The sequence below is a fragment of the Sarcophilus harrisii genome, chromosome 2, assembly GCF_902635505.1.
Source record: "Sarcophilus harrisii chromosome 2, mSarHar1.11, whole genome shotgun sequence".
NCBI lineage: Eukaryota > Metazoa > Chordata > Mammalia > Dasyuromorphia > Dasyuridae > Sarcophilus > Sarcophilus harrisii.
Window position 1 is genome coordinate 335392637 of NC_045427.1, and position 18818 is coordinate 335411454.

Below are 18818 nucleotides of genomic sequence, written 5' to 3' on the forward strand. Positions count from 1 at the left end.
ATGCTCAGTTTAGGGGTATTGTTTATTCTTGGCTGCATTTCAATTTGTTTTGCCTTTTGGAATATCAGATTCGAGGCCCTTTGATGCTTTAAGATTGATGTTGCTAGGTCCTGGATAATCCTTACTTTGATTTCTCAGTGTTTTAATTGTTTCTTTCTGGCTGCTTGCAATATTTTTCCTTGGTTGGATAGTTCTGACATTTAGCCACAATATTTCTTGGAGTTTCATTTTAGGGTATCTTTCAGGAGGGGATTGATGACTTATTCTAAAACATCAGGACAGTCTTCTTTCATGATTTCCTGTAAGATAATGTCTAAGTTCTTTTTTTCATCATGGTTTTCAGTAAGTTCAATAATCCTTACAATGGCTCTTTTAGATCTGTTTTCCAGGTCAGTTGTTTTCCCAAATAAATATTTTACATTTTCTCCTATTTTTTCATGTTTTTGTTTTTGCTTTGACTGATTCCTGGTGTCTTATTGAGTTATTCATTTCTATTTGTTCAGTTCTGATTTTTAGTGAATTATTTTCACTTACCTTTTTAAATTCTTTTTGTATTTGACCAATTGAATTTTTAGATGAATTATTTTTTTCTGTAATTTTTGTTTCCATTTTACAAATTTTGTTTTTCAGGGAGTTGTTTCTTTTTCCATTTCCATTTTCCCAAAGTCAAATCTATGTTGTAAGCTGTTATATGCCTTTTCCATTTCACTAAATTGTAAGGAGTTTTCTTCAGATAATATCTGTTTCCTTTTCCAAATCCTTTTGCAAAGTTTTCATTTCTTTTCCCCATTTTCCTTCTAACTCTCTTTTAAGATCCTTTTAATTTTTTTTTCCAACAGAGTCTTGTGAGATGGGAACTAATTTATATCACCCTTTGGGCTTTCATCTGAAGACAATCTGCTTTTAGTGACTCAGAATTTGAAATCTGTTCTTCTCTTTCAACATAAAAACTATAATCAGAGTTCTTTTTGATTTTTTGCTCATCATTTTAAAAACCTAGGATCTGCTTTTAAGGCAAATGAAATTGTCCAACCTTCCTCTACAAGCAGAGGTAGCAGCTGCACTGAGTCAGTGCTAACTGACTTCCAGTGCTAGATGGGTGTAGTCAGGTCCCATGAAATTCTGGCATTTACTTTTTGTGTTTGTGTTGGATGTTTTATAACTTCTCTGCTGAGCTACTGGCTTGTGACCAGAGCAGAGTAGCCAACACTGCTGTGCAGTCCTTCCCGTATATTTTCCCTCCTGCAGAAGTCACACCACCCCAGGACTGTGCACTGTCTGTGCTCAGCCTTCTTGTGCTTGGCCCACCTCCTTCCATGCCCGATTGAAACAGACCTTTTCTGAAGATCTTCAAAATGACCTTCTCCTGGTAATTTTTTACACTCCCAATATTTGTGAGTTCTGCCATTCCACCAGAACTAATTCAGACAGAAAGAAGCATGAAATACAAAAAAAGTAAGATAAAGGAATTTTAGAGTTCATGAACATAGAAGTTAAACACTCGTGGATAATGGCAAGATCAAAAGCATGACCATCTCAGTGTGTACTTGAAATGGAATAGAAGAATAAATTCCATGAAATGAACAAGTACAGGAATTGAAAGGTTAACACTTTTTAAGAGTATTAATCTACAAATTGAAGTTCTTTAATATAAGGAATTTTGTGTTTATAAAGGGGAAAAAAGCAAAATATAATTTGGAAGTAATATTAGGGGGGAAAGGAGTAAAAATAAACCCAGTGTAAATGTACTGTAAAAGTAATTTGGAATTTTGCAAACAAATGACTAATAGGTCTCTAACCTTTACTCAGAGATTTTATCACTGGGCTCTTATTCTAAGGAAGTCATTGCTAAAAAGAAAATACCCCCATACACAGCAAAATAGTTGGTGTAATCTCTTTTTAATAGTTTGTTTTTATTTTTCAAAATACTTTCAAAGATAGTTTTCATCATTCACTTTTGTTAAATCTTGTGTTCCAAATTTTTCTCCATCCCTCCATCTCCCCTAAACAATAAGCAATCCAATACAGGTTGAACATGTGCAGTTCTTCTAAATATATTTCTATATTCATCATGCTACACAAGAAAAATCAGATCAAAAGGGAAAAAATAACATGGGAAAGAAAAGAAACAAGCAAAACAATTATAAAAGTGAAAATACAATGTTTTGATTCAGATTCAGTCTCCTTAATGCTCTCTCTGGATGCAGTTGGCTCTTTCCATCACAAGTCTATTGGAATTGCCTTGAATCACTTCTTTGTTGAAAAGAGCCAAGCCTATCATAGTTGATCATCACATAATCTTCTTGTTGCTAGTACAGTGTTCTCTTGGTTCTGATCACTTCACTTAATATTAGTTCATGTAAGTCTCTCCAGGCCTTTCTGAAATCATCCTGCTAGTTGTTTCTTATAGAATAATAATATTCCATTACATGCATGTATCATAACTTATTCTGCCATTCCCTAGCTAATGAGCATCCACTGTTTCCACTTGTCACTACAAAAAGGGCTGCTATGTATTTGCACATGTTGGTCTTTTTCTCTGTTTTATGATCTGGGTTACAGACCCATTAGAGACACCTTGGGATCACAGGATATGCACAGTTTGATGCCTTTGGCCATAGTTCTAAATTGCTCTCCAGACTGGTTGGATCACTTCATAACTCTACCAACAATGCAGTAGCATTCCGATTTTCTCACATTCCCTCCTATATTTATGGTAAAGGTAATGACCTTTTCCTGTCACCTTAACCAAGCTGAGCAGTGTGTAGTGAAGAACTCAGCCTTTTATGCTAAGGTATTTAACTGATTTGTCTGAGGTAGCAGTCATTCAGGGATTAAGGCTAGGTAAAAAATGAAGTTTTTTAAACTAACTGTTCGTATCCTTTGACCATTTATCAATTGGAGAATGGCTTGATTTCTTATAAATTAGAGTCAATTCTCTGTATATTTTGGAAATGAGTCCTTTATCAGAACCTTTGACTGTAAAAATATTTTCCCACTTTATTGCTTCCCTTCTAATCTTGTCTGCATTAGTTTTGTTTGTACAAAAACTTTTCAGTTTGATATAATCAAAATTTTCTATTTCATGATCAGTAATGATCTCTAATTCTTCTTTGGTCATAAATTCCTTCCTCTTCCACAGGTCTGAGAGGTAAACTATCCTGTGTTCCTCTAAATTTATTTATAATCTCATTCTTTGTGTTTAGGTCATGAACCTATTTTGACCTTACAGTGTATGGTGTTAAGTGTGGGTCGATGCCTAGTTTCTGCCATACTAGTTTCCAATTATCCCTGCAATTTTTGTCACACAGTAAGTTCTTATCCCAAAAGCTGGGGTCTCTGGGTTTGTCAAACACTAGATTGCAATAGTTATTGACTGTTTTGTCCTTTGAACTTAACCTATTCCACTGATCAACTAATCTATTCCTTAGCCAATACCAAATGGTTTTGGTAACTGCTGCTCTATAATATAATTTTAGATCTGGTACAGCTAGCTAAGCCACCTTCATTTGATTTTTTTTTCATTAATTCCCTTGAAATTCTTGACTAAAGGTCTCATTTCTATAATATATATATATATATATATATATATATACACACACATATATATATATACATAAATAATTATGTCAAAGTTATAAGAAATGTCTTTCCCCAATTGATAAATGGTCAAAGGATATGAACAGACAGATGACAAAATAAATAAAATAATAAACAAAAATACTATAAATAAAAAATAAATAAAAACATAATATATATTTTCTATAGATAATATATATTATTATTTTATATATGTGTAATATATAAAATAAATTATTTTATAATAAATAAATAAGTAAAATAATAAAAAATAAAATTTCAGATGACAAAATCAAAACCATTTATACTTATGCAAAAACATGCTCTAAATCATTATTAATTAGAGAAATGCAAATTAAAACAAGTCTGAGGTACCACCTCACACCTCTCAGATTAGTTAAAATGATAGGAAAAGATAATGACAAATGTTGGAGGGGATTGTGAAAAATGGGACACTAATGCAATGTTGGTAAAATCGTAAAATGATACAACTATTCTGAAGAACAATCTGGAATTATACCCAAATGGCTATGAAACCATGCATACCTTTTGACCCAGCATGCCATTACTGGATTTGAATCCCAAGGAAATCATAAAGGAGGGAAAAGGACTGACACGTGCAAAAATATTTGTTGAAGTCTTTTTGTAATAGCAAAGAATTGGAAAAGGAATGAATGCCCATCAATTGGGGAATGGCTGAACAAGTTGTAGTACATGAAGGTAATGGGATATTATTGTTCTAAAAAGAATAATGAACAAGCTGATTACAGAAAGGCCTGGAAAGATTTACATGATTTGATACTGAGTGAAATAAGCAGAACCAGAAATACATTGTACACAATAAAAAAAGAATATATGATAATCAACTATGAAAGATTTGGTCCTTCTCAGTAGTTCATTGATCTAAAGAAATCCTTTTGGACTTTGGACAAAATGTGCTATCTGCATCCAGGGGAAAAAACCAAAAACAACAACAAAAAACAAAACAAAAAAATCTATGGATTCTGGATGTAAATGAACACATGCTATGTTCACTTCTTTTCTCTGTTTTTTTTTAATCTCTTCCATGGTTTTTCCCTCTTGCTCTGATTTTTATCTCACAACATGATTCATAAAGGAAAGTTTATTAAAAATAATAAACTTGCTAAAATAAAAGAAAGAAACACATGTGTCACCTCCTGATGTACAATTGGAGTCAGAATGCAGGTGATCCAAGTATTTTTTTTCCTCAGGACCAATGGGGAAATTTGTTTTAATTGATCATACATTTGCATAATTTTTTTTCTTGTATTCTCAATGGATGAATAGGTATAGAGGATGAGAAGGTAGATTTTGATTGATTAAAATTCTTTCTCTCTTTTTCTCTATCTCTTTTTCTAAATTTCTGTCTTTGTAATTTTGGTTATTTCCTGCCCTGAGACAGACAGTGAGTATAAAGAGCAATTTTTTATGTTCTGGTAAAAACTCTGAGGGTTAGGGTTATCTGCAGAGTGATTGTTTTATTTCCTCATTGCATATTCTAATTCCTATAATTTCTTTTCATTTTCTTATTGCTAAAGCCCACATTCCTAGTACAATGTTGAATAATAGTGGTGATAATGGGAATCCTTATTTCACCTCTGATCTTATTGGGAATGTATCCAGTTCCTCTCCTTTATGTTCTTTCATGTTTTAATAGGAATGGACGCTTTATTTTGTCAAAAAGCTTTTGTTGCATCTATTGAGATTATCTTATAGTTAATTCTTGTTTAACTTCCAGAATATGGTATTTCAGGCCCTACTTTTTATTGTAGAAGCTGACCAGATCCTGAGTAATTCTAACTGTTGCTCCTTGATATTTGAATTGTTTTTGTCTGGCAGTTTACAGTATTTTTTCCTTGAGATAATAGTTTTTGAGTTTTGCAACAATGCTCCTTGGGGTTTTCCTTGTGGGATCTCTTTCCAGAGGTAATTGATGGATTCTTTCAATCAGTATTTCCCCCTCTGTTTCTAGAATATTGGGGCAATTTTCTTTAATGACTTCTTGTAAAGTGTTATCTAGGGGGTTTTTTGGTCATGGCCTTTAGGTAGATCAAGAATTTTTAAATTGTCTCTTCTGGATCTAATTTCCAGGTTGGCTGTTTTTCCAATGAGGTATTTCACATTGTCTTCCATTTTTTCATTTTTTTTTTTACTTTGACTGATTCTTGATGCTTCACAAAGTCAATAACTCCCATTTGCCCTGTTCTAATTTATACTGTGGGATTTTCTTCAGTTAGCTTTTGTATCTATTTTTCTATTTGGTTAATTCCACTGTTTAAGTAGTTGTTTTCTTCAATTTTTTTCCTTCCTTTTCCAAACTGTTGATTCTCTCATGCATACCTCTCATTCCTTTTCTCATTCTCTCTTCTACCTCTCTTATTTGTCTTTCAAAGTCTCTAATGAGCATTTCAAAAAAGCCTCTTTGGGCCTGAAATCAATTTATACTACTTTTTGAGATTTCTTCTGTTGACATTCTATCCTAATCTGAATTTGTGTTTTGGTTTGCCCTGTAACCATAGTAGCTTTCTATGGTCAAGGTTCTTATCTGTTTCTTGCTCATTTTCTTTCCTTTTCTTTTGGTATTTCCTCTTTTTTTAGCTTTTATGGTAGAGCTCTGCTCCTGAGCTAAAGGCAGTGCTGTCCCAAGTTCCCTATGCAGCTCTGGGCATTGGCTTTGAGCATAGGGGTCCCCTTATGTTTATAGGGGATAGCTTTACTTGCTCTGTTTGGGAAAGAACCTGGTTTCTCAGAGTTTGCCTTCTCAGTTGGGACTGGGCAGTGCCCCACTCATTTGCTCATCTACTAAGCTAGAACTGAGAATCTTAGTTGCTGATTTGCTGTGATTAAGACCCTCTCACTGATTTTCCCAGAGTCTATCTGACCTGTGCTGAACACCCTTTTCAACTGTGAGACTGACCTTTCTTGAAGTTTTTTCAGTTTACTTGAGTGAAGAGTGGTTTCACATTCCATCAAACTCTGTTCAAAAGCTTGGTTTCATGTGTTTTTTGAGGGAAACTGGAAGAGCATGAGCAGCTTCTTGATTTTACCCTGCCAACTTGGTTCCACCCCTTTGATTCTCTCTTTATGTTATTCTAAACCACTCACATGTTTCATCATTAATCTTCTGGAACACTGGTTGGTCACTACACTCTTAATTCAGCACAGAACTATTAAATAATATCTATGTACCACATGCTAATATACTATGTACTGATTCATTTATTTCCTAAATAATCTCTTTGATTTTCACCTTGAAAAGAGAATTATTTTTGTATATCCTTTGACTTCTGTTTCAAATTTGTTTCACTCATTTCATCTGTTGTTCAGTCATTTCAGTTTTACTTGACTCTTCATGATCTTATTTCTGGGATTTTCTTGGCTAAGAAACTAGAGTGGTTTGCCATTTTCTTCTCTAACTCATTTTACAAATGAGGAACTGAGCCAAACAGGGTTAAATGACTTGTGTAGGGTTAAGTAACTCCCACACAGTTAGAAAGTGCCAGAAGCCAGATTTAAAAAAAGAAATATTAGTCTTGCTGATTCTATCCCCTCTCCCTTTATTAGATAGCAAGATAGATAGACAGATAGATAGATAGATGATAGGCAAGCTTTTTTTTCTGAGGCAGTTAGGGTTAAATGACTTGAACAGGGTCACACAGCTTGGAAGTGTTAAGTTTCTGAGGCCAGATTTGAACTTAGGCCCTCCTGACTTCAGGGCTGGTGCTCTATCCACTGCACTCACTAGCTGCCCTGATCATTATAGTTTAGAGAGAATGATTAATTTATAATGAGCATAAAAGGACCAAGCAAGGAAAAAACAAAAACAATTTGACTTATGAAGTCAAATATGCTTTCTAAGTTCTTAGGGGCTCAACTTTGACATCTATGTAAATAATGTTTAAATTTAGTTCTTGACTCTTTCCAAAGAGGTATTCTTTATTTTTTTACTGTTCATCTCTGCTTAGGTGTCTCATGGGCCATGCAAACTCATCATATCCAAAACTGAAATCACCATATTTCCACCAAAATATCCAAATTTTTCCATTTTGCTAGATTCTCTGTATCTCTTTGGAGTAACACTTCTTTCAGTCATGTTGGATTGCAATCTTAGAGTAATCTTCTTAATTCTTTTGTATTTCTCATTTCTTATTGCTTGCCAAATTCTTTTGATCCAATTTTCATTGGTACAACTCCTATTCAGGGACAAGCGTGAATTGTCTCTCACTTGAACTATTGCCATAACCTCTTAATTAGTTTTGCCTTCAGTCTCTCCGCACTCCAAAACATTCAAAGCTACAAGCATTGATATTTCCATATTACATGTCTGAGCATACAACTTCCCTACTGAAGATGCTTTAATGGTTCCCAATCACCTTTGGAATAAAATACAAACATCTCTGATTGGTATTTAAAGCCTTTCATAGTTGGGATCCAATGGGTCTTTAGAGGCTGATTTCATATTTTTTTGCATACGTTCTTCATTCCAATCAAAGCAACTAACCGACTAGTCATTTCCTAAATATTACATTCCTTTCTCCCCTGAATACCTTGAATAAATTGTTCCCAGTGAGTAGAATCTGTAGATTCTTTTAAAGTATATTTAAGGAACAACCTGCAATAGGAAAATTTATTTGGACCTCCTATTTGAAATTAGTGGTTTCTCCCCTTTGATTTTTTTTTGAAGCATAAATATGTGTGGTACAGATTAACCTATTGACCAAGTCCCTTCCTCAAAAAAAAAATAAATAAAAGATCTTGAGGACACGAATTTAGGAGTCTTTTCCTTTTGTCTTTGTATCTCCAGTGCTTAGCACAGAGCTGAGCAAAATGAAAGCATTCGATAAATGCTTTTGTTGAATTGTATTGAATTCAATTATTTATTGTTGAATAATAAAGTTAAGAAAAATGAAGGTAAAGGGTCACAACACCAGAGTTGCCCCAGAACTTCTCCTGCAAAACAAATATAAAAAGGTAAAATCAAATTCTGAGCAGAAAAGCCAAGAAAAATTCATAGTGAGTAATTTTTCTGTCCACTGAAGTTTAGAAAGACAGAGAGAAAAGTCTGGACATTGGAAATGGAACTGGCCAAGATCATGTCACAGGATGTAGTGGAAGCAGCATCATGTCTGGAATTTAGAAAGAGAAAGCATAGTAGAAAATTTAAAAATCAGAATAGGCCAAATGCTAAAATATCAGGGAAGAATATAACTCCTTGAAAAATTGAATTAGGCAAGTAGAAGCTAATGATTCCGTGAGACATGAAGAAACGAAATCAAAAATATGGAAAAAAGAAAATGTGAAATATCTTAATTGACCATGGAAGTAGACTGAGAAGAGATCATTTAAGAATTGTTGGACTATCTGAGAATGATTTTTTAAAAAGACCCTAGAAATCATATATCAAAAGATTATAAAGGGAAATTTCCCTGATGTCTTAAAACCATAAGGTAAAGAAATTACAAAGTGAACACTTCTAGAAATATTATAGTTAAAACCTAGAATTTCTAGATGAAAAATAAAATGCTAAAAGCAGCCAGAAAAAAATAACTTAAAATTCTGTGGAACTACAAATTGTATCATACAAGATTTAGCAACTTCCATGTTAAAGGATTGGAGGGTTTTAAATGTAATAATCTAAAGTTCAAAGGAGCTAGGATTACAGCCAGGAATAATATACCTGGCAAAACTTAATATTGTATAATCCTACAAGGAGGTGGGGAGAAAATGGACATTTAATGAAATAGGAACATTTCTGGTGCCAGGGCTGAATAGTAACTTTGACATTCAAACACAAGGCTCAAGAGAGCATTATAAAAGTAAATGAGTGATATGTAACAGGGGATTTATTTGACAAGGATAAATTTTTTTTTACATTCTCAATACATGTAGCCCCTAAATTTTTTTTTTTTTTACCATTATTAGGGCAGTTAGAAGGAAGAGTCTCTATTGAGAGGACATGGATGCAAACATAATATTGTGTAAGTATTGCAGACTTAGCAGTGTCTGATGCCACATGTGAAGTCAGGAAAAAGAGTTTTCCTGACTCCAGACCTGGTATTCTATCCACTGCACCATCCAGCTGCCTATATATGTTAGGATGATCTAAGAAGAAAAAACAGAAGTATGAGAAAAAGGGATTCATTTGTGGAGAAGTGGAGAAGGAAAGGATGAATGCTAAAAGTTCAGTGATCTGCTGCAAAATTATAATCAAACCTTGGCTTTTCATAACTTTGACAATGCTCTCTAAACATTTTCCTTGAACAGAAACAGAAGGCTGTTTTCTAAACATCTGTCCCATTTTAACTGAAATTCTACTTTAACTCTTTTTAATAAAATTTCTTTGTTGTACTCACCCTAATTTCTGGGTTGAGGAGACTTTTCCACTGGATCAGGATCAGAGGCTTTTCCACTGGAATCAGGATCGGAACTTTTCCACTGGAATCAGGATTTTACCCCACATTCGGATGCCAAAAGTGGTGTTCTTCTTCTTTTGTATAAGATGGTTCTCTCTGAGAGCAGGTTTCTTGGGGAGGTTTTCTGGAGGCAGCCTTGGTTTCAGTTTCAAGTAATAATCACCTCAAATACAACCAGATGAATAAAATCCAAACGTTTATTTCTTATCTCTTTCCAAGCCCGGTTAGCTTACAGGCCTATCTCTCTGTTTGGTTCCAAGAGCTCTTGCAGATTGTCCCTTGCTTCTGCCTCAACTCTGACTCATGGCTTTCAATCTTCAACTGATGCTCCCCTCTCAATCTTTTCAACTGAACTAACTGACTGAGCCTCTGTCAGCTTCTTATATATGATCTCTTAAAGGTTGAGTCCTCCTCCAAGGGAGGGATTAAGGGAGGTGTGAATTCACAAAGTTACAAACTTAACTTTGTGAATCTCCCATACTTGTGAACTCCAATGAATACTTAAATACATTAATGAGTTAGAGAATTTGCTAAGTACCATGCTAAATTAGGCAACTAACATCACTTTGTAAAGATTTGCGTGTAAACCAATAAGCATTGTATCTATTCCATTGAGTTAACACTTAGGATTCTAACATCTCCCTTGAGTTATCACCTTGTTTCAAGCTCTGGCTCATAACACTAATTCAATATTAGGAAAACTCTAAGCATAATTGACCATGTCAATAACAAAACCAAAAATCACTAGATTATGTCAATACATGCAGAAAAAGCTTTTGATAAAATATAATACCCATTCCTATTTAAAAATACTAGACAGTAAATTCAGCATTAAAATTTAAATTAAAATGTTAAGTGGTGTCTATAAAACCAAGAACAAACATTAGATATGATCAGGATAAGCTAGAGGCTTTCCCAGTAAGATCAGGGGTGAAAGAAGGATGTCCATTATCAACATTATTATTCAATATTGTAATGGAAATCCTAGCAATAACAAGAAATTGAATGAGTTAGTATTCCTTCATACAAAGGATATAAAACTACTATCTTTTTCTCCAGATAAGATGATGATGTACTTAGAAAAACCTAAAGAATCAACTAGGGTAAAAAGGAAAAATTTTAGCAGAGCTGCAGTATAAAATTAACCTACACAAATCATCATTTTCTATACATTTTCAATAAAATACAGCAGAAAGAGATGGAGAAAGTCCATTTAAAATAGCAACTGACAGAAAGGAGTATTTAAGAAATACTTGGAAGTACATTCCAAGACTATATCTATATAAACACAATTAGAAATACTCTATATACACAAAAAGACAGATCTTAATAACTGAAGATATATCAATTGTTCAAAGGAAAACTGAGTCAATAAAATCAAAATAACAATACTACCTTAATTACTTATTCCATATCACACCAAATAAACTAAATACCAAATAAATGATAATCATATTATAGAGTAAGAGAAACAATTAAGTCAAAATTAGGAGAAAAAAAACTGGGGGGAATTTATAGCAAATTTCTCTGATTTATATCTCACTTCTTATATATATATATTTTATATATATATATATATATATATATATATATATATATATATATATAATTACCAAATTTACAAAAATAAGAGCCTTTCCCTAATTGAAAATATGCAAGAGATATAAATAGATTTCAGAAGAAGAAAGTTTATCTTGGGTAATATGAAAAAAAGTTTTAAATTACTGTTGATTAGACAAATTAGAAAAAATTCTGAGGAAGCTAAAATGACAAATGCTGAAGGAGATTGAGAATATAAATACATCAGACGCTTTATTGGTGGAATTGTAAATTGGTACAAACCTACTGGTGAACAATTTGGTTTTGTTGCTGTTCCCATTCATGTACATCTCTTTGTGATTCCATTTAGAATTTTCTTAGCAAAAAAATGGGAGTGGTTTGCCATATTCTTCTCCAGTTCATTTTACTGTGAGAAACTGAGGCAAACAGGATGAGGTGATTTGCCCAGGGTCACACAGGTAATAATTATGATAGTAATGTCAACAAAGCAAGAAACGAGGCAGAATCAGTGTATATGTACTTATAAATAAAATAGGAAAATCCTTAGTATAATTAAATTATCAATAACTTACCTGACTCAGTTTTATAATGCTTTTTTGAAGTTGAAAGATTGGACATTATGATGTCCATGTTACCAGTGGAAAAAAGTGAGGTTCAAACTTTCAAATGCTTTGCCTAAAGTCACAGAAACTGTGTTGATAAGTTACAGTTAATAGTTTTAAAAATATTTTCTTTGTATAAATATTATAATTTCTACTTAAAAAATAAGAAAACACAGGCTGAGAGAAATGAAGCTACTTATCCATAGTAAGTGACCAAGGTGCAATTTGAACCTATGTTTCCTAAACCAGAATATTTCTCCAGTTTTAATATCAAAGCTATATCCAGGTTTGTTAGAAATTAAAGAAAAAAAACCTAGTAGCTTTATAGAGTTGCTTTTGTTTTTTAGTTTTTCCAGTTGAAAGTCCATTTTAGTTGAGTTCAAGTTCCAAGTGAATGACATAGCAAAATAAGAGAAAGAAATTTGGGGCATGTCAAAAACAATAAAAATAGTATACTACTTTTCATATGGAAATGTGGCAGCCTAGATGACTGAGACAGAAGATATCTTTTCTTTTTAAGTAAAGCAATTTCTGGAGACATCTAGGGATTTGGAAGGATAAGCAAAAGACCAGTTGAGGTTTTCCATAAGATGCAAGATTTTGTCAGATCTGGGAAACCACATGACTAGAAGCATGTCTCAAAGATCCTAAATAGTAATTAGAATCAGAAAAGGCAACTCTAAGCATGTTCTTTGTGTGTTAGATGAAGTAACCACTATTTTGGTCTAAGAGTTTCAATTCCAAGAAAGACAAAAAAATTAAAATATTAATATCTATCTTAAAAATTGAGATTTTAAAATTAAATTGGTGATTGTAATCCTACTACTTTAACTCATGTTATTAACTATTATTATTGAATAGTGCTTTAGAATTGAAATTTTTGATATAGTTTATTTAATTTTCTTACAGGTGAGTTTCACTGTGGATTTGAAGATGGTAACATTTGTTTGTTCACTCAAGATGATACAGATAATTTTGACTGGACAAAGCAAAGTACTGCAACTAGAAATACAAAGTATACCCCCAATACTGGGCCTAATGCAGATCGCACTGGATCCAAAGAAGGTATGAAATCCTTGTGAATGAAAGTCTTCAGAATAGAAGGTAGGTAGAGACCTATAGGCACTTAAAATACAATATTAATGCCAGGTTGGTGCAAGACTCAGCAATCATTTTATAGTTCTATTATCTTCAATATTTCAAGATGGTTTGGTTTCATCCTCAGAGATTATTTTCACTGATACATATTTGCAATCTCTCCAAATATTATTACTAATAATTTTATCACCTAGTAGCCAATTTCCTGGTAATATTATTAATTAATTAATGATTATGAGATGCCAGACAACCTATTGCTGTAGAATTGGAATAAAACTTTTATGAAGTTGTTTTTGACCATGTAGTAATTATGAAGATATAACTACTGCATTATTCTTTATATGACACTAAACTTTAAGATAATTTTGAATATTCTAGATTGTTTCTTATCCCATAAGATCATTCATAAAGCAAGATAGAAAATAGAGGACTTTATCTAAAACATAAAGACTCAACCCCATTCTTGCCTCAATATCTGAATTTTTCAAACAATTGTAATTTGTTAAACCTGAATTATTCAACCAATTGACTAAAATTTTCATTATTTTATGTGTAACTTCTAAATTTGCATTCATTTATTTTTGGTACTAATGAGTACTATCCAAAGAATTTTTTATACTTGTATGGGCAATGCAGTCTTATTTCTCATTGTTGAGTTCGTCAGCATATTGATTTATAGATTTCATATATTAAAATTACTACTATCATGGCAAAACTGACATTTGTACACACAACTACAAACTTTTAGAGCTTAAAAAAAGACAATCCATCAATATTCATTTGATATGAAAAACATAAATATCATTTAATAATTTTAAGCTCTACTTTTAACTTCAATCCCCATGTTGATATTTTTGTTCAGTTATTTTTCCATTGTATCAGATTATTCATGACTCCATTTGGATTTTTCTTTGTTGTTGTTTTTTTTCCAAAGATAATAGAATGATTTGCTATTTCCTTCTCTGAATCATTTTACACATGAAAAAATTGAGGCAAAAAATGTTAAATAACTTGCTCAAGATCACACAGCCATTAAGTATCTGAGACTAATTTGAACACAGGAAAATAAGTTTCCTGATTCCAGGCATGGCATTCTACTATGCCACCAAGTCCACCAAGTTGAAATGCCAGTATTCAAATAACTTAAGCTTATTTTTCTTTTTTTTTAGGTTATTATATGTATATTGAGACCTCTCGGCCCAGATTAGAAGGAGAAAAAGCCAGATTACTAAGTCCTGTTTTCAGCATAGCCCCCAAAAATCCTTATGGAGCCACAAATACTGCATATTGTTTCAGCTTCTTTTATCACATGTATGGACAACATATAGGTAAGATAATGTGAGCTACTATGTTTATCTCAAAACAAAAATGAGGTGAATAATGTCATAACAACAATCAAAATTAATTCTGTACAAGATAGTCATGGATCTTTGATCAACAATTTTTCTAATAATTATTCAGAAGTTCAATATTTCTTTTCTCCTTCTCTAAATTTATAATCAAATTAAAAGTCAAATGTAGCAACCAAACCTAATATCCCCAAGGAGAATAACTCAGTAAAATCTCCAAAGGGATGAATTTTAAAGTCATATTGGAGAAGATTTTAGCTCATGTTTCTCATACTAGACATTTAGCTGACAAATTATGTAATATATTTTAATGAGAATGGAAGAGTTGTCATATTTGGAAATGTTGTTTTAAAATAGTCATATTGTATTAATTTTAGAACCTTCATTTTCTTGTTTGCAAAACTCATCCTATTTGAAATTTGGAATGATAAATATTTTGTCTTAAATTTCATAGAGCCATCAATAAAGGAATTTATCATTTCCGACTTGGTCATAGATAATTGATGTTTAAATTTTTTAAATTGATTTTTGCTTTCTTCATTGTGACACCTTCATCCATTGTTTATTTGTTGTCCATGTTTTCCCATAATTGCCTGGTCTGTGGTCTGTGCCATACATTGCGGAGGCCTTCTTTTTATATTTACTCAATAATAATATAAAATTTATATTGTCCATTAGTTTTATAAATGTGATTAAAGGCAATATTATGAGAAGTGGCAGTGTTTTGATAGAGAAAGAACTTGATCTTGAATCAAATGACCTATTATCAAGTCATTATTCTAGCGTGTAAAAGCAATGCCATTTTGAACAAGTTATACACACACACACACACACACACACACACACACATATATATGAGTACACATACACATACATATAGATATATAATCTCCTTCCTGAACTTCTGTTTCTCCAACTTAAACCAAAAAATATGATAAAATGATAGATAATACTTGTATTATCTATTTGATTTTTCATTTGTTTTTGAAAACTAAAGGAGCTAATGCATAATGCATTTGAAAAGTGCTAAAGAACTATGCAAATCTAAAATAATAGTATTATTACTTACTTAAAGACAACTACTAAATGTGTTACTTTTGTGTTTTTGCTAAGTATACTGACTAGAGATTCACAAATTACTAAAATGAGAATTTGAGATTTGCAGATATTTGTATTAGATATTGATAGGATGGTGTGTGCTGGATTGCTAATGATTGATGTGTTTTCCACTTTCTAGATATGGAATGCCATAGGACCTTAGATTTCACCCTCTCAAAAATGTGTCTTTGAATATTTAGTCTTGTCAACTCAAATACAGCATTACCAAAAGGAAAACTCAACCTCTTCCTTGTGAAAGAAGTCTGTCTTCCCAACATCTTTATTTCCTTTGATCTACAATATCTTCTCTATTCTCTATTACCTCATTTCTGACACCCACTTTTTTAAGGAGTTTATCCACAAAGAGTAAGATATAGAAGATGATAATTTTCAATGATTTTTTCATCTGGAGGAGACATGGCCATATTTGAGGGCAGTAAGGAAGGAGCCAGTAGACAAGAAAAGAGGGTGCAATATGTTAGGCGAGATAAAATAAAATGGGGGTCATTCTCTGGGTCCACTGGGGTTATCTGATACGGCTAACCTAGAAGTAAAGATGAATTCAAGAAAAGTGCTTTATAGGTTAGCCAGGAAATTGCTTCCCCTGTACACCCAGTCCTGGACCATCAGGATAAATAAGTAGATATGCAGCTTAATTTAAATTCTCTTATAAAGGAAAATAGCTCTCAGAACTAGACCTTGCATAAGAATCCCATATTCAAGAACTTTAGTAAGGTGGTCAAAGAGAAAAAATATTTATCATATACATTTCAATGGATTACAGGGGAGACACAGAAAAAATACCCAAAAGAAATGTTTTAAGCATACATAAAATTGGTACTTGTAATCACCGTAAATAACATTAAGTTATAGCCTCATGATTGCAATATGCTTCCCTCCATATTTCAGAAAACAATCAAATAAAAAGCCTCATTTTAATAAAACTAATAAAACTGACTTCTTTAAGCAACTTGAATATTATCTCACACATTTTGTCAGCTAATTGAAAAACATTTTTAAACACCTACTGTGTGTTAATAATCGTTATGCTAAATGCAAAAGATATAAAGAGAAGAGAAAAAGCATCTTTTCTCAGGGAGCTCCTATTATAAGATCACTACTTGTCAATAGTATAATCCAGGTTTGCTTTACTTACAGCAAGTCATGTGCTTTTGATGAAAAAGATAAGATCAAGTTATAAAGGGGGGGGGGATAAAATGTAAATGCCAGAAAAAAATTAATCAAATTTTAGTCATATGAAATAGTTGTATGCAATAGATTCATTTTGATGTCTTCACTCAGTCTTCATATCAGATAGCCACTTGTCACAAATGTAATTTTTTTGTATATTTTTTGAGACTATCTCTGACACATACTGTCTCTGTAATCAGGATAAGTCCCTAAGACTAAAAATTTCAGAGCAATAGTCTACCCTTAAAAAGTTCTTTTTTTATTCCACAGGAAATTCTCTAATTGCATCACATCAAAGTTTATAAAGGCTAAAAATGTTTATATACTTATTTACCCTCCCCCCAAAAAAACCCTACATATTTAATATCATTTTATTTGACATGTCTGCATTATTTTTATTTTTATCATTCAATTTATTACCATTCTGGGCATTATGAAATAATAATGTATATTGAAAAAAAAAAGACAAATTTAAAAGTGATATAAAAATGTGATCAAATAGTAGTAGTAATCATAGAAGATTTAGAACATTACATATAAGTTATAAACTGACATTCTTGGTATACTTTCTATCTATAATAGAAATAAACTCATGAAAATTAAATAAAAGTATAATACCAAATAAGGAATACCATAAAGATAGATGGGTAGCTAGACAGACGATGTGAGCCCTTACCTCATTTCAAAATTGCAATAGCCTCCAGATTGCTTTCAAGTCTTTTCTCAATCTAGCACATTCTATACTGTTATTAAAGTGATCTTCCAAGTCACACTACACCATTCAATAAACTCCAGTAGCTGTCTATTAAATTCAAGAAGGTAATCCCTACTGCCCATTTGACTTTTAAAGCCTTCATAATCTGGCCCTTACCTACCTTTTCTTTTTATTATTATTATTTTAATTGTAGTAAATTCATTTATTTTTAATACACATTGCTTTATGCAACATATTGTAATGCTGGAGAAACTGAACAAGACAGAGATTAGAGACCAATTTAATAGTTTATTAAATGGAGAGATATACTGAGACCAAATGGATCCATGGTTGGACCCAGGGCTGGACAGGACTATAATCTCAAAGAATCCAGCCCTGAGTATTAGACAGCAAGATTTTTTATAGGATAACAAGAACAATGACATAATGGGAGAGGTACCTGGATGGGGGTAACCTAATGGGGGGAGGCATCTAGGATGACACAATGGAGGGAGGTACTGGAGAGGTTACTGATAGTCTAATGATGTCTAAAATGGATAGACCTTTATCCTGTCAAACATTAAGAAGGGATGATCATAGTCTAAAGATATAAAACCTTTATCTCATCAAACAGTAAGAGGGAAAGGTAATAACCTGAGGCAGAGGACAATTGGAGAAACTAGGTCAGGACATCAAAAGGGAACTGTGGCACAACAATATTAGAAGAGAAAAATCAGAGTAAAAGGGAAAAAAACATGGGAGAGATAAAACCCTTCAGTCATTTGCACTTTATGAACCTCCATCTATTCCACAGTTAAGTGACACTGGACTCTATGTTGTTCCTTATACATAATTCAAAACACTCTATTTCCTACTGTGCATTTTTGTTTCCTAATCCTTAAGTATATAATTCCTTCCTTCTTATCTCTGATTCTTGGCTTTTTTCATTTCTCAGCTTACATTCCATCTTCTGTCTTTCCCCATCCCACTTTCTATAATATTTTCTCTCTATTCTGTCTATACACACATATACACAAACATATATATGTATGTATACATATGTGTGTATTATGTGTTTATGTGTGTGTATGTGTAAATCTCACTATTTTGGCACTCAGACAAATGTCATTACCTATCTTGCTTGCACATAATTGTTTGAATGATATTTCCCCAATTAGATTGCTTTTCTTTGTATCCCTAGCTGCACATAGTA

At 32.5% G+C, this 18818-nt stretch overlaps 1 protein-coding gene across 1 annotated transcript in view; it reads left to right on the forward strand.

Moving 5' to 3' along the window:
- Window positions 1-18818, forward strand: part of MDGA2 (MAM domain containing glycosylphosphatidylinositol anchor 2) — a 639286-nt gene that overhangs the window by 536329 nt on the left and 84139 nt on the right. The window contains 2 exon segments of the mRNA XM_031952914.1: window positions 13085-13240; window positions 14443-14601. Coding sequence (XP_031808774.1) covers window positions 13085-13240; window positions 14443-14601 — 315 coding nt within the window.